Source organism: Microchirus variegatus (genome assembly GCF_963457635.1).
Source record: "Microchirus variegatus genome assembly, chromosome: 1".
Classification (NCBI taxonomy): Eukaryota; Metazoa; Chordata; class Actinopteri; order Pleuronectiformes; family Soleidae; genus Microchirus; species Microchirus variegatus.
This window is the reverse complement of record NC_139802.1, coordinates 7,852,218-7,868,374: the sequence shown is the minus strand read 5'-3', so window position 1 is coordinate 7,868,374 and position 16,157 is coordinate 7,852,218. Positions and strand designations below refer to the sequence as shown.

At 40.4% G+C, this 16,157-nt stretch overlaps 3 protein-coding genes across 3 annotated transcripts; all 3 read right to left on the bottom strand.

Moving 5' to 3' along the window:
- Window positions 1-117: 117 nt before the first annotated feature.
- On the bottom strand, window positions 118-4,031 carry LOC310929487 (uncharacterized protein). The gene is made up of 3 exons (XM_083892259.1): window positions 3,931-4,031; window positions 2,693-2,951; window positions 118-2,607 (listed from the first exon to the last, which is right to left on the bottom strand). Exons 1-3 carry the CDS (start codon window positions 3,955-3,957, stop codon window positions 1,112-1,114), a joined length of 1,782 nt encoding a protein of 593 aa, XP_083748385.1. The 5' UTR covers window positions 3,958-4,031; the 3' UTR covers window positions 118-1,111.
- A 2,612-nt stretch (window positions 4,032-6,643) lies between these two features.
- LOC310934101 (uncharacterized protein) lies at window positions 6,644-10,282 on the bottom strand (the record flags this gene model as incomplete). Its single annotated transcript, XM_083897734.1, has 3 exons — window positions 9,593-10,282; window positions 7,688-8,649; window positions 6,644-7,414 (listed from the first exon to the last, which is right to left on the bottom strand). The coding sequence occupies exons 1-3, from the start codon at window positions 9,963-9,965 to the stop codon at window positions 6,644-6,646; spliced, it is 2,106 nt and encodes a 701-aa protein (XP_083753860.1). The 5' UTR covers window positions 9,966-10,282.
- A 751-nt stretch (window positions 10,283-11,033) lies between these two features.
- Window positions 11,034-15,043, bottom strand: znf576.2 (zinc finger protein 576, tandem duplicate 2). The gene is made up of 5 exons (XM_083896386.1): window positions 14,978-15,043; window positions 14,128-14,331; window positions 13,384-13,499; window positions 12,945-13,088; window positions 11,034-12,759 (listed from the first exon to the last, which is right to left on the bottom strand). The coding sequence occupies exons 2-5, from the start codon at window positions 14,273-14,275 to the stop codon at window positions 11,911-11,913; spliced, it is 1,257 nt and encodes a 418-aa protein (XP_083752512.1). The 5' UTR covers window positions 14,276-14,331; window positions 14,978-15,043; the 3' UTR covers window positions 11,034-11,910.
- Between the last annotated feature and the right edge of the window lie 1,114 nt (window positions 15,044-16,157).

The following is a 16,157-nucleotide window of genomic DNA, read 5'->3' as shown; positions in this document are numbered from 1 at the left end:
TGGACAGTTGTATCATAAAAAAATATATTCTGAATGCACAGAAAAAAAAAAGATCCAGGTTGTGTCTCAGAGAAACCGTTTATTGATGTATTAAGTAATCACAATCTGCACTTTCAGAAAAAAACACATACAGAAATGTATGCTTCAGTCTATTTAACAGGTTAATACAAAAAAACAACTGAATGTGTTACTTGAACTCACAAAATATTGTGTATTCACAATGTGCAATTTCAACGTGTTTTGTACAAGAAAAAAAGATGTAAAATGGTAACTAAGTGGTAAAGATGTTGCTGTGATTTTATATAACCACTAGGTGGCTCTGTTTGAACATCTAATAATGGAGTGTGAATTTAGCTGCTGCTTCTTATTCCTCAGATTAAGGTTGTTCATTTTAACATCAACAGTTAACGGATATGGGTTCTAAAACAAGTGCTTGGATTAAATTATAACAAAGAGTGGCATAACAGGCAAAGTTGTCCAGTTACCAAGAATGAGGACATCCCATGGACTAATGTTCCCATAACTAAACCTGCTGTAGTGTCCTCAAGCAATACTCTTAATTCCTCAAACAAACTTCAGCATTGTTCTCATATTAAATCTTGAATCTTACAAATAACAAAGCACAGATAGTTATTTAAAACTAAAATGACATTGCTGTTTTTCCACACATGGCCTTAAGGGTAAAAAATACAAAACAGATTTGTATTTGAGATAGAAATGTATATTTTTATCTATTACAATGACTTTTGTATAAAAGGTCACGTGGTATAGATACATTATATCTGAATTTTTTTTTTTTTTTTTAACTTCTGGAATTTTAGGTTTTTTTTGGATGCCTTTTTGTGATTTCGTTTTTGTATTTTAATACCGAAAAGAAAATACAACTGTTGGATAAGGCACAATTAAAAAAGCTGAAAAACACCGAAGAACTAAAAGGGTTTGTGCTTTGATTATATACACACACTTTATTTTAATTTCGGTCTACGTATTAGTGCAATATCAGATTATCCACATATCAGAGTAATAGATTATTCCAAAACTTAAAATATATTCTGGAGTTTCGACATCTCCATGGACATGAATGAATCCTCCACCATTTGCTCAGAGCCTCTCAGTTGTGTGTCACCCTTTCCTCTGCTGCTGCCGCCGCCTCACCCTCCTCCTCCTCTCGTCCCTCAGAGGAATAGTGCACCAAAGTCTGGTGCCTGTTCCTGGATGGGGCATCTTTAAAACGCTGGCCACAGTCTTCACATGCATACTGAAGCCCATCTCTTTTACTGCCATGGTTTCTTGCCTCAGCAGTCAGCGCAGGAGTATCTCTTGCATTTGCGACTAAATCAATTTGTAAGCTGTTTGATGCATTTCGGACGATGCTGGCAGGGGGAAAAGTCCTGGGATACCCAGATGAATAACTACTGCCTGCTGCTCCACGATGGGAACTCCCACCTTCAACTTCTCCAGTGTTTTCCGAGGTAAGCCCGTGAACTGTGCGGTAGTGGAAGCGGATTCCAGAGCGGTTGGAGAAGCCTTTCCCACAAATGCTGCAGACGAAGGGCCTCTCTCCTGTGTGGATGCGGGTATGGATCTTGAGAGCTCCCGACTGGGTGAAACACTTCCCACAGTGGCTGCAGCGGTAAGGCTTCTCCCCGGTATGGGTCCTCTGGTGGGCTCGGACGCCTGCTAGATGGGGGAACCCCCTGCCACAAAATCCACAAGAGTAAGGCCTTTCTCCTGTGTGAATACGCCTGTGGATCTTCAGAGCCCCCGACTGGCTAAAACTCTTCCCGCAGTCGGAGCACGTGTAAGGCCGGGCTCCAGTGTGCACATTGAGGTGGATGCGGAGGTTGCTGTGCGAGTTGAAGGCCCTGCCGCACTCTGTGCAGAGGAAGCCGGATGGTTTGTGGGAATGCTCGGATCGCTGGTGCTGCAGGAGCTGGGACGGCCTTGAGAAAGAGGCAGAGCAGTGCATACAAGGATGGAGCGACAGAGGATTCGCAGCCATCCTACCTCTCTCCTCTTGCTGCTGTGCTTGCTTGTGCTGTTGGTGGATGACCTGGGAACAGGTAGGAAAGGAGCACTGACAAGGAAAGCAGGGAAAGGGACCAGGGAGCTGTGAAGAATGAGATTGAGCAAGCTGAGGGCAAGAAAAACAAGACGTTAAAGGGCAATGGTGGTGATGGAAATGATGGTGGGCGTGGGTGTGAGGAAATGGGGAGTCTGAGCTGTCCTGGCTGCTCAGTATCTGGAGGCTGCGGTGGCAACACAAGCAGGGAAATGCAGAGAGACTGGACAATGAGCCTGATGAAGCTCGGGATGGATGACTCCCTGATTTTGCAGGTTGGCTTGGATTCTGTCCAGCTGGATCCTCAATCTGCAGCTGTCTGGACGTCCGGCTCTCCAACTCGGATGATGTGGTGCTGTGTTGTTCGGTGGTGTCTGGTAGGCACATGCTGAGGCTCACTGGAGCAGTAATGGAGAGATCTTTGGGCCGACATGCTGCACTTGAGCTCGACTGGGAGGAAAGCGATTGTCTCGGTTTTAAAGTCTCAAAGGAGGGCGGGGAGGTGGAGTAGGGGCAGCATGGGCAGGCACAGGCATGATGCAATTCTAAAACAAAGGAAACAGTCATCTGAGTACAAATAGAAATAAAGAAAGAAAATAACTGAAGTCATCGTTTGTTTTCAACACTGACCTTCTCTTCTATCTCTGGCCTCTCCTTTCCTCTGTTGTGTCCCAGACTGGGTGTGTCGGCCTGGCTCTGCCTGGCTCTTGTCTTGACCAGGTGGAGGGCGGTGTTGCAGGGGCTCAGGTGAAGCACCTTTGAACCCCAGCGCAACACCACCCATTCCCCATGCTGCGTTTAGCACATCCGACTGATCCTTGGAGGAGCTTCCAGATGTCATAAGGTCACCAATGAACTGATGCATCTCCATCCAGGAGCACGGAACATGCTGCATGAAGCACAGAAAGCACGAGTCGGTACGCCTGACACTTTTGTTTTTTTCCTTTTGACAGATTTTAACTCCATAGCACGACCATTTTAAAATGTCCAGTGTGTAAAAATCAACGGCATCTAATGCCAAGACTGCAGAATATGATATACGGCTCACCAGTATCTTTTTTTAGGGTCAAATTCTGTGATTTTCAATATATTACTTACAATATATTATACAAAACTTGTGTAAAAAAATGTGAAAGAGCAGGATTTCTCCATTTATTCACAATATATAAGTGCATAAAGCCTAAGAATTGAATGTGGATCAGGTATCTGTTATTATAGCTTTCGCTCTCGTTATCACAATGTAAACTCCCTCTTCTTCAACCAGGTAACTTCTGCCCAAGTTTCCCTCATTCATTTGAGCTGCACCCCCACCCCTACTAATGAAAAGCTCTGTATGAATGTATGTATTTTAGTGCTTTTATCTATTATCTACACTTGGCTACACCTATGTTACTATCTTGTTAACATGTAATAGAGAATTTTTTTTAAAAGCATAAGGAAGGACAACAATATCTGACCATATCGATATTTTGACCCACCCATAGAAATAATGCTTTATATTTCATAATGTGTTTTTTATTGTGTAAACATAAAACACACACACTCTCTAGCTGGTTTGTCCTTGTCTGGTTCTGTGAGTAAAAGGTGTTTCCAAAGCTTCGAAAACCAAACTAATTTTATTTTGAAGTGATTACACACAATACACCCTCCTAAACATTACACACTGGGCCTTTAAAATGTAAAATAATACATACTCAAAAATAATTAACACCTTTATTTTGATTTTTTTTGGTATTCTCCACACCCTCATTCACTTTTCATTTGATTATTATTGCACTAATGGTGTGGAACAAATTAAATTAAAACAGACAGAGCACTGTAACGTTAAACCATGTCAGCGGAATCAAATAACAGCGTCACATACTTACAATGTCGGCACACTTTTCTTTGTCCATGAATAGAAGCTCGCGCTATAGTTAGCCGCAAAACGGCAGCTTAGCTTTACATAAACGACGTCAATAACTTGAAGAGACTTGTGTAAAACAACCGTAGCAACAAAAACACGATATTTCCATGACACAAACCTCTGCTGTAGTCTAATTTTTTTTTTCTTCTTCCTCTAACCCCGAGACTCCATACGCTGCCTCTGATTGGCCGACTGTGAGAAGTCGTCTCTAATCCTGACCAATCAGCACGCGTCTAGCTAAACCTAAGCCAATCACAAGGAGGAAAGAGGAGGCTATTTTCTTCCCTTTCCGTTAGACACGTCACCAAGCGGAAACGTGTATTTAAAATAATAAAAGTATGGAATTATTTGTGTATTTATTTCTATAAGGAAAAAAACAAAAACAAACATCCATGTGTCTTACGATTAGAAAATAGGTCTAGTGCAATTTAGTTTTTTAATAGTGTGTTTTAGGTCCATAAAATACAGCTTTAAGGTCCAGTGCATGAAAAGTTATGGTCTATTGACAGAAATTAAATACACAACCCATGACAAAATAAGTCCAATCTAATCAATGTATAAAGTGTTTGTGTTCTGTTTTGAAAGCTGACAACACAAAGTATGCAAAGGCAGAGTCCTAATCATCAGAATCAAATGAAGTCCTAGAAAAATATGTTTTTAAGCGTAGAAATATAATCAACTCATTGTCAAATCAACTAAATTCAATTGCACAGGTGATTTTTTTGTTTAGTTTATTTTTCTAACTTATTGATGTAATGCAGTGCTCTGATAAATAGGATAAGATCTTTTGCCTTGCATACAAACCTGGCAACCAAGCGACACCAACACCACAATTTGAAATATCATTCAAAACTTTAAATCCCAGAGCCTATTGGAAATGGATTTTTATTTTTACTTCATTTATGTAAAAAAAAAAAAAAATTAATAAAAAAAAAAAATCAGTTGCATGGAATCATTCATGGAATTGTATCAGTAATAGTGTTTCTGTGACAAATGACCCTAACATTTTAATGTGCGTTTGTCAGTGGGGCTTGTACCTGCTGAACAATGTGCTAATGTTTTTTCATGAAATAAAAGTCAATCTAACCATGTTTAGTCAATTATAAATGGGTATAAGTAAAAATAATCATCACTTCAAAAGTTTCAGTCATTTAAACTATAAAGTGAAATGCACATATAACATGAAATAAAGAAGACACTTGCTTCACTTACGCATTTAGAGTGTCAGAAATTTTCTGCCATATCATCCCCACGCCTTGGAAATGGCTCTTGTATAACCTTTTTTTTAAATATCATGACATGTTTGGATTCTTCATACAGCTCCATTAGAAGCTTTTGCTCCACAGATTGTTCCATCAGTGATGCTCTTGTTTTTCTAATTTCATCAACTTCTCCTTCAGTCATTCAGGCTATTTAAATATCCCAGGTGTGTGCACTGAAAGAGACAACGCAGGTCTGTCTTGAATCAGCCTTGATGAGATAAAGATGGGACACGACTTGAAGCTGAACTAGGAGACGATACTCGTCATTTGTCTGCTTTTTCTTTAGGGACTCAGATAAAATGACCCCAGGTCAGGACTTAAGATGCTTTAAAGGAAAGTGATGATATAGTCATGGCGAGAAAACGATAAAACTTAGACCTATTTTGTGGTGTATGTACAGTGTTTGCATCTCATATCTAAATACCGTTGTTTTCTACAGAGAAGTGTGTCACTTTGTGAGGTCTTTCTTATACACACAAACAACACACGCATCCAAAAACAAAGCAAGACAACGTCAAAATTTACTGTGTATTACCTGAACTTACAAAATCACAAGATGTCATTTAGTGATACTACTGATCAGTACCATTTACAATCCAGTGGTTGCCAAACTTCACAGTCCCGTACCCCTTCAGATATTAGACCTCCAGCCATGTACCCCCACTACTCCTGTGTGTCCTTCTGTACACAGAGCACCACAATAAATCTCTCAAAGTCAATTATTTCTCACCAAAAAGATCTATTTAAATGTTACCAGCATGTTCAATGTGCAACACCAGCACACCAACATAGATATACAGTATATATATCTATAAATACAGCTTCTAAATGTAATCAGGCTGTGTGCAAATCATGTTTTCGTTTGTAAACCTGGGGGTACCCCAGTTTGGGAATCACTGATTTACACCAATAATATATTTCCCATAGAACCAAATGTCAAGCGTATATACACAAATATAAACCCATTTCAAGTTTTCAGCTGAACAGAAGAAATGCAAATATACACTTCAATAACCCACGTTTTATTGCCCAGAAATACCACAATGCAAGTTCAATAAATTAGGCATGGAATGTTTTGATTTTATAAAAGAAAAAAAAAGCAATATTGTCAATAAAAAAAGTGACACAGTATTCTGATTAAGATGTTGGAGTCAAATAAATACAGGTAGAAAATCTTGCTCATAGACAGAGATGTGCTGGAGAAATTCATCAAAAAAATCATGTCACAACGCCGTTCTTGTGTCTCACATTGCTCGTTGGACTGGAAAGATTGTCAACTCAAAACGCGAAACAGCCCTAGGGTTTGGTGATTGTTCATATTTATTCAACTAAAGAAAACGTACCAGGTGTGTCCTTTGACATGAATATGAATGAAGAACAACTAGTTCTTCTTTATTTTGCTCTCACGGTATTTCACTTCTCCTTATCATCATAGGTAGACTGTGAAAGGTCAACTTCCACCTTGATCTCTTTGTCTGTCCTCCCATCTGTTAGCTGGCAGGATTCGAATGACAACAAATCAATATCAGTGCCATGAGGCAGAGGCTCTTCCTTTATATCCAATTTTAGTTCAGAGGGTGAACCAAGACGGGAGCGATCCGTCATAATTTCAGTATCTGTGTCTGCTATATTTGTTTTAGCCATCACTTTACTATCAGTACTTTTATTACTATCAGCTTCTCTAGAGAATTCAACTTCATCCGGCTCATTTTTTATGTGACCGAGAGAAATGTCGCTCAAAGCAGTCTTCTTAGTCAAATCTAGAGGTGTTTCACATTCTGCATGCTCAACTCCAGTCACTACATCTGGAGGAGTGTTAAGTTGACCTTCAAGAGTAGAAGTCAGTCCATGGTGTCCAGGAATGGCAGGTGAGAGGGGCAGACCATTGGTTTGAGAACATACAGGAAGAAAAAGGACAAGGTTGACACCAGGCGGTGGCTGGCTGTCAAGAGTCAGCTTCCACGATCCGTCTGATGGAGAAGATCCAGTTGACACATCCCCCTCGACAGTTCCCGAACTAACAGGTTCTGCAACTGTGCTCTCAGGTTTTTGGGGAACAGCAGGCGTAATGATCACGTCCGTTTGAGGTCCGATGTCTGATTTTGCTGTCTCGTTTTTTTTGCTGACAAGTGTCTTTGTCTTGGATGATGAGCTCTTTGATGCCTGGTGTTTTTTGGAAGCACTCTGAAATGGTGAAGAAGACAAAAGTGAAAAAAAGAGTAAAAAATGTATTATACAAAACCCAAGTGTGACATGTCAATACAATTAATGTGAGTTGGCTGAATTGACAAGTTACAAAAGTTATATTTCTGTGTTTTGAAAAATGCACTCATTCACATTGTATGCACAGGTAAGGATTGCTCATGTGATGCTGATAAAAAAGAAAAAAATACACCATACATGACTGGGAGTTAAAAACACCATTGTGGTAATTTAAAACTCTGCCTTCACACTTACCACAGATTGGGGTTTTTGTCCACAGGTCTTGAGGTGGCTGTCATAGTTCTGCTGGTGAAGAAAGCCCAGTCCACAGCTCTGACAAAGGCAGGGCGCGTTGCCGGCATGACCTCCCATGTGGGACATTAACATCAAGGCTGAGCGGAACCCCTTCCCACATTCAGCACATTTCAGAACTCTCTGATGAGCCCCAGCATGTTTCTTCAACTCTTCTGAAGTTGAAAACAACTCTCCACATTCCAGGCATCTGATCTCGTCCCCTTTAGGCTCCTGATTGCCCCAGCAGCCTGTGTCCTTTTTGTGCTGCTGGAAGTCAGTTTCACTAAGAAACTCCCTCAGACATGCCACGCAGTGAATGAGCTGGGGTTGACACTTGTGCTGGCGGTACAGCTTTGCCAGGCGGAAGTGACAGCGGCATCGTACACATGTGTAAGGTAGCAAACCAAGATGGGAAAAGCTGTGTCTCAGGAGAGCATTCTTCTTGTTAAAGGTCTTGTTGCAGTCGGTGCACTTAAAACTGCGGCGGCATGTCTTCCTATGGTGGCGTGCAAGGGCTTTGGGACTGTAGAAACTGCGGCCACATACTTCACAAACAATACCCGGCATACATTTGTGTAACACGACATGAGACTGACATTTCATCAGAGAAGTAAACACGCGTTTGCACAGGTCACACTCATAAAACTCTTTTTCGGGGTGACATCTGAATAGGTGCAGCTCCAGACCCTCCTTTGTTGCAAAGGTCATCTGACAGACACGGCACAAAACACGGTCCGCTCTGGATTGGGCGTGTGTGCGCAGGTGGATTCGATAGTTGTAATTTTGGCAGAAGCATTTCCCACATTCAGCGCAGCGATACGGCCGTGCTCCAGTGTGTAAGTTCATGTGGTCCTGGAGCTTGAATTTGGAGGACAGCTGGAGACTGCAGACACTGCAGGTGTAGTTGCCCGACTGGCTCCCATCTGGAGAAAGGAGATTATGATTAGATCATAAATAAAAGAGTGTGCTGACGGGAGATAAACTGAAATAAATACATAATGGACATATAGTAGTTATCCAGGACTAAAATAATAAATAATGTGTATTTGTGTCTCCTCACGCCACATTTACAAGCTGGTGAATTCTTTATTTACACTTAATGAACCATGTAGAAGCTCCAGCACTGTGTTCTAATCACGATACATTTTCCATAAGCTGTCAATTGACATTTGATTCAAGAAGATATAATACAATTACATTTTCCTTTTTTTTAATATAAGAAATGTATTGTATTAAATCATAAAGTCAATGGGAGATTAAGGAAACGTGTCAGATTGAAATACTGGCTTCCCTGACAACAATGGTGCCTGCCAGTACATTGACATTTTAAATGTTAATGTACAACCTGCAAATTCTGTTAACTTTTATGGTGTCAGAAAAAAATGTGTTAGCGCAGCTCCTTGTAGATGCATATTTTAATTTGTGTGGAACTGGTTCTTAAAATACCTGGCAACCTCACGTTTCTGAAGGGGAAGGGGGGAGGGCACTACAATGGAAAATCCCAGGACAAAATGATGTATGAAGTAATCATAAGAATGTCTTGATGTAGCCTTATAACGCACCTGCAACAACAACATGTGCCTTAACTTGTGTGTGCCTGCGTAATTGTGTTATTTTTCGTTTACTTTTGTACTTGTGTCAATCAGTCACTAACGGCAGACTGTAGTCCAGACCAGATACCACACTATTGGCAACCCCCACAACTCATATACACCACTGACAAAGTCCATGTTTTTTTAATGGAGTGGAGTGTTACACCTGTGACTCTCCAACACGTACAATAACTGTGTACGTGTTGGATATTAAAGTCAAGCAATTCCGGTACAGTTTTAGTGTTACACCAACAGTCAAATGAGAGAGCCATACCATTGTTTACTGTCGCCTCCTCTTCGCAGTCCCCTTCCTCGTCAAACTCGTCTTCTTCCTCATTCACACCTGAGATATCACTGTCGTCCGAGTCGTCCTCCGTGGACTCTGACTGTCCCGCCTGGGCACCGACTTTGGCGGAGTCGTCCCCATGTTGTTCACTCGTTACGTTAAGTATCGCGCTTTTCGAGCTCAAACTTGCGGGACCCGCGACGTCGTCCTCGTCGTCGTCGTCACGTGACCGTTTGTGTGTGTTTGGAAGTGAAGTGGGGACATGGCCGGGTGTCTCTCTGACCGGGCTCTGCTCTAGCTGCACGATGTCCGGGAACCCCAGCTCAGTTAACTGGATGTCAATGGTGTATTCAATGGACATGGCTGCAAGCAAAGCGCAAAGAGGGGGCAAGAGCACAGTTGGTTGTTGGAAACAGTTAAAGACACGTTAAGGTTGAATAACTAAGCACTGTGGGTTTCGCCTTACCTCTGTGTCTGCTCTTCTTCCGTCTTGAATGTGTTTTCGCTGAAGTTAGCCGACAACTTTCCCATGGAAATTCCTCAGCGACACACCTAGACGCGCCGTTTGTGTCCTGGTTCACCTGGCAGCTCGGTGATGATGGCAAAAGCGTGGCGTCGGAACAATGGGACAACCACAGTCAGTCGGTTATCCTCTGTGTTCGCTTCGTTTCGGGAACGAACGGCTTATTCCCACGTGACAAACTGTTGTTGTGATAAAGACGATATCGAACACAGACCGAGATGCCGCGCAGCTTTCCAAGAGCCCGCTTATCCCACAGAGAGAGAGAAACAAAAAAAGGAAAGGAAAACAAATGAAGCACCCCCCAAAGAGAACATCCATTAGGGCGTTACAGCACCGCCAGTGTCTTGGAGTAGCATTGCATGCGCATTACCGCCACCACCTGGTATGGAGTACAAGAAAGCAAATAAAATAGATCAATAAATAATACATCAACGAAAAGTAAGAGATATACAATGAATATATTGTATATATTTGTCAAACTATGTATTGTTAATTATGAATATATTGATTATTAACTAATAATGCCAAAATAGTCAAATAAAACTAAGAGCATTTACAATATTACATGTAAAAGAAGTCCAAGGATACCAACAACCTCAGGCTTAATGAAAGACGCTTCCAAAGCTTGGTAAATACAATTTTGGCATGAATATATTATACTTTACATTTTGTCTTTTGTCAAAATCATAGATGGTGTTTTTGATTGGTACTGTTCTATGATTTTGTCTATCAAATATTGAATAGTTCTTGTAGTTCAGCTTTGCTTGGATAATTACCTTAATAATAAACAACCTCACGAGACACAAATATTTCAGGCTTATTTCAAGTTGAATGAGAAGTGAGTGAATAAGAAGACAAAGTCACGTCATTTCTTCAGCATCCTCCCTTGGTAAAGCATGTTTTATTACCTTTTTTGCAGTGTTCAAACACATTGCAGTGGGGAGAAAAATAACATATGATATACAGTTCCTTATTGGACTCACATGTATTAAAAAGGCAATGAGGTCCATTTCAGACATGAACTATGATTCTAATTAGTGAAAAAATAAAGGAAAATGTTTTACTGCAAGACAAATAAGGATCACAGGAGATCGTTTCTGTCCACAAAACTATACACTCCACATTAAATATGGAGCATGTGACCAAAACGAAATGCTAGCAGAAGGTAAATGTTATTTTACAAAATTACTTCTCAATGAGACTTAATTTAGAAAGGAACTTGATCAAAATATTAAGTATGTAAAAAAAAAAAGTACAATATGAATCGAAAGCTGTACATGACAATTCATTTGACAAACATTCAAACATAGTATTTTACTAGGCATCTACTTTGCTTAATAATATGTACTTAGCCAATCTCTTTTGAAATTAAAAAAGGAAAAATAAAAATCATAAAAAAAAATCATTTTACCACAAAGTGAGTTTAACAAATCAAGACACCAAGCAACAAATTCACACCACGCACAATTCACACTTTAAAAAGAAAAACAAACTCAAAACAAGTTAAAAAGTTAGTCAAAACTTTTTTACAAATAAAATAAGTTCTATGAGAAAGGGTGTAAATTTAACAACACTTGAAAAGTCAATTTAGAAGAGGTGTCCGTCCATGATTTCATCAGGTCAAACTCAATAACACAAAGTACGCTAAAACGTCATTCTCAAATCATTCCAAGCATATCTGAAACCAATCTGAATCATTAAACCTTTAATATTAAAAAAAGGACAATTCCTGACTAAAATCTTCAAAAACCATACACTTTTCTGCAATGTCCTCGTGTCTGAATTATCTCTTTGCACTAGGATTCTCAGGCTGTTCCTCCTCCGGGTGGCTTTTTTGGTGAGCTATCAAGGTGCGCTCACGGCCAAAGCTTTTCCCGCAGGTTGGACAGGCAAAGCGACCAACAGCGTGAGCCCTTGACATGTGGGCATCCAGCTGCTCAGGGCGAGCAAAGCTCTCTTCACATTCATCACAGGGATGAGCTTTGCGCGGGGTGTGTCTCTCCTTCTTGTGAGTACGGAGCTGAATCAAGGTGGGGAATGTGAAGTCACAATCGGGACACGGGTGTTGGCGACTTGGGGCTGGATCTGCTTTGGGTTTCTTCTCTTTTCCTGGAGCTTCAGCGTCATCCTCGGGGCTCTTCTTTTCTTCCACATCAGGTTTTGTTGCTGCTGCTTTTGAAGGACGGCCTCGCTTTGCCCCACCTGCTTTCCCCTTTTCCTCTGCTGGGGTTACTGCGGACTCTGATGCGCTGCTGACCTGCACTGCCTCCTCAGATGCTTCTGCTTCGTCTTTCTTTTTCCGCTTTCCCTTTTTCTCGGCAGCAGCCACATCTTCACTTTTGGCAGGCCGTCCACGTTTCTTGATGGACGAAGAGCTGCCGTTGCACTGCTGACCTTCGGGGTACTTCTCCTGGTGAGCGATCAGCTCTGGTTCGGTTTCAAAACCTTGACCACACTTCTTACAGTGATGGGTTTTTGTGGCGTCCTCTGGCTGTTCTGTAGTCTCTATGTCTGGGCGAGGATGCTGGGTCAGGCGATGAGCGCGCAGAAGTCCGGCACTCCGGAAGGTTTCATTGCAATCTTTACATACCATCTGCCTCTCTGGACACGTTTGTCTTCTATGGGATGTGAGCTGCATAAGAGAGGAATAACATTTCAAAAAAACAATATCACACATGAATGCTGAAAAGTAGAAACCTGAGACAAACTTAAAATACTAACTTCAGTCGTATTTGGCGTTTGTGGATTCAGTGTTAAATTTTAAAATAATTTTCAAGACAGATTCTAAAACTATAATTACAATAATAATGTACGCACTTCAGAAAATGTTTTGAAGCTCTCCTTGCAGTGAATGCATTTGAACGGCTTGTCGTCCTTGCTGTGTGTGGGCTGGTGCTGCGTCAGCTCCTCAGATGACGGAAATGTGCGGTCACACACATAGCATGTGAACAATGTATTTCCCTGTGAAGAAGTGAAATAAAGAAAAGCCATAATTCATTGGTATTCCATAAAAGGCAAATGGAAATGATAAAAGGAGTTACTGGAATAACTGCAAAAGCCAATGCATAAACAAAACTTCCCCTTATACTTTCCACATATTTTAAAACACAGGCCATTAATAAGGGATGAAAAACATTGACTGCAACACAACAATACTGTATACACGGATATGATATTTAAAGAGATTGTGCTAGTGAAAACGTGAAATAAGAAGGCATTCATGAATATATATATATACACATCATGTGAAGCTGACCTGTTGAAGCTGTTGCTTATATTCTTCCCGATGGCTCTTCTTCATGTGCCTTTCCTTGGCTTTGGCACTGCAGAAGGTGATGAAGCACTGGAAACACTGCAGATTTTCATGCTGATCTGGAAGGTGGAAAGGGGTTTTACATGATCAAACATGAACACCAAAGGGTATATTTTACACACATTTACCAAACTTGGTACGAGCTGGGTGAACACTTACAGCAGTCATTGTCGCAAAGCATCTAGTTACTAGAAACACAAATTGTTCTGCGCATGTGTGACTACTGTTACTACTAAAGTATTACAGTTGTGAAATGACCACTGAAACAAAAATTATTTCATGGAGTGAGCTAATAGAATCAAAGATGTCATAAAAACTACTATTTTATATTTGTAAAAACTGCAATCTTGTTTACTCCTACTAAAAATGTAATTAAACATTATTTTATTTAAAATCCCTGAACCTGCCGACAGGAAGAAGTCATACTTTGCACTTGGGGTGGCGTTGGGTGCGCCAAATGTTCTGCAGTCAGACTGTTAATTTGACTGTAAAATCTTAATCAAGTGGATTTGGTGTGAATATATGATGTACACCACTATTTGGTAATGTAATGTAAAGTAATCTAATAAGTAAAGAAGTAATAAGTACCACAATACCATTACTTCTAAAGGGAGTAGTATGTAATAACTTGGGTTAGGTTATGTGGAACCATTTAAAAAGAAAAAGTTTTGTGAAACAGGGACTTACATGGTTGGACAGAGGGTGCAGGAGGTCCATTCAGAGTGACGGGTTTGCATGGTTCTGCTGGTTTCTCTGGGGGAGCTTCCGGAGGTGGATCAGGTAATGCTGCGCGCCCCATCACTATATCCTCAATGTTCAAAATATCCGAGTCCATCCTGAGATACTGACCGGTCTCAGCGGGCACTCAGTAATACTTTCCCTTGATTAAAACTGCAATCGAGCACAAACACAAAACAAAACAACCTCATGTTTAGGTGGACATACCAGCAGTTTGAATAACAGCGGGAAACACAGCAATGGTATAATCCTTTAGTGTTAGTTAAGCTAGGGTAACGCTGGGGTCCTGGTTTTAATGTAATTGGTATTTGATCCAGATTTTAAACTACAGGTCCACATTTTTCCATGGAATCACTCAAGGTTTTGTTTTTACTCATCCTGGCCAACGTTAGCGTAACATTGCTGCTTTGAGGCCCGTGGCTACGCTAACTAGCTGCGCGCAATTTTACTAACATCCGATCTTTTGGGAGCTGAATAAAATGCACCAAGTGACATGTCTGATACAATTACACGCGTTAAAGTGAAGCTAGATGCTGTAGTTTCACGTCTGTGTACATAGCTGAAGCCAATCGGTACGAAAAACAGTCAATCGAGCGGGCTAACGCAAGCTAGCAGTTAGCGCTAACAACACGGGCTGCCATTCAAAACGGATTGAATAGTTTTCGCATACCAACTTTTAAGAAATTGTTTGGTGCCCGTGTGCATATTCTATGTAACGCTATTACTTAAACTGATACATGTACATACTGTAAATGATTTATATAACAAAAAAAGAATTGCGAGTAAACGCTGGCGTTACCTCTTGCCGTTCTACGAGTGTAGTTTGACTGAGATAGTTGACCCCACAGAACTACAACACATAGATCGGACACTTCCTGGCGTATGCCTTTGGTACAAATAAGATGGCCGCCAGAGACTCGTCGGTTGGTGATGTCCACGATTCACATTCAAAACATTTCAAACATAAATCGAACGAATCTCTCGGTGGCGGATACATATGAGCGATAGTGGGCGCAAGAAGGAAGATTGAGGCAACGAAGTGAATTATTTCACGCGATTAACAACACATTCATTGAAATAGCATATTCTAGCTCCCAAAATATACACAACACCTGTTAAACTGAACTGTCAGTACAGCTTTGCATGTGTGAATATATTATGGACCCTTGCTTTTTACCTCAGTTTCTACTGAATCTGATTCTACCATTGATCTCTCGTCACGTGACATTGCATTTTTAATAGTGACGAGCGGATGCAAAATATATTTTGTTATAGCTGAACCAATTAGTTGTTTGGTCAAGAACTATTGAAGATTGGTGTTTTACAAAACTCAAAACAACATCCTCAAATGTTGATCACCCACAGTAACAAAATATATTTATTTACTCATCGATGAGCAAATAAACCTGAACTAAGAGGCTTTATATAAAATAAGCAACTATAGTTTAAAGTAATACAAATAGAGCACAGGGAATCACATGAACAGACAGATTTACAAGGAGCTACACTTACTGCACAGTATTTCAATTGATAATCATTGTCGTTTTATGACTTAAAACATTACATTTCCTGTACATAGCTCATTTACGTAGCTGACCAGGACATGAGATGGATTATTATAACCTATATTTAATCAAGAAAGTCTCATTGAAATTCAAAAACGTTTTATTACAGTGTCCTTGACTGACAATGCATTTAAAGATTAATTTATTTATTTGTAATTGTAGGTGAGTACAATGAAATTAAGTAAGCCATGCAGCCCTTTTTTTTTTTTTTTTACATATAATAAATGTCATAATTTGACAGCACCAAGACATACCTCTATATTTTACAGCACTTACAGTAGATTGTCAATGCTGTTTTATGGGATCTTTACATCTTGTAGTTTTGTCCTCAGGTGACTTCATTTCCCCCACAGGATAAATGAATCAGTCTTTCAAAGAAAAGAAGGCTCGGAGCAGTATTATATCACAAGCAGC

What these genes read in the sequence shown, in the direction of transcription:
- LOC310929487 (XM_083892259.1), bottom strand. Translation starts at nt 3,957, where the DNA reads ATGGACAAAGAAAAGTGTGCCGACATT. An exon ending in AAGAAAAGTGTGCCGACATT is followed by an intron (nt 2,952 to 3,930) that starts GTAAGTATGTGA and finishes TGCTTCATGCAG; the next exon opens with CATGTTCCGTGCTCCTGGAT. An exon ending in GGCCAGAGATAGAAGAGAAG is followed by an intron (nt 2,608 to 2,692) that starts GTCAGTGTTGAA and finishes CCTTTGTTTTAG; the next exon opens with AATTGCATCATGCCTGTGCC.
- znf576.2 (XM_083896386.1), bottom strand. Translation starts at nt 14,275, where the DNA reads ATGGACTCGGATATTTTGAACATTGAGGATATAGTGATGGGGCGCGCA. An exon ending in TGCACCCTCTGTCCAACCAT is followed by an intron (nt 13,500 to 14,127) that starts GTAAGTCCCTGT and finishes TCCACCTTCCAG; the next exon opens with ATCAGCATGAAAATCTGCAG. An exon ending in GCTTCAAAACATTTTCTGAA is followed by an intron (nt 12,760 to 12,944) that starts GTGCGTACATTA and finishes TCTCTTATGCAG; the next exon opens with CTCACATCCCATAGAAGACA.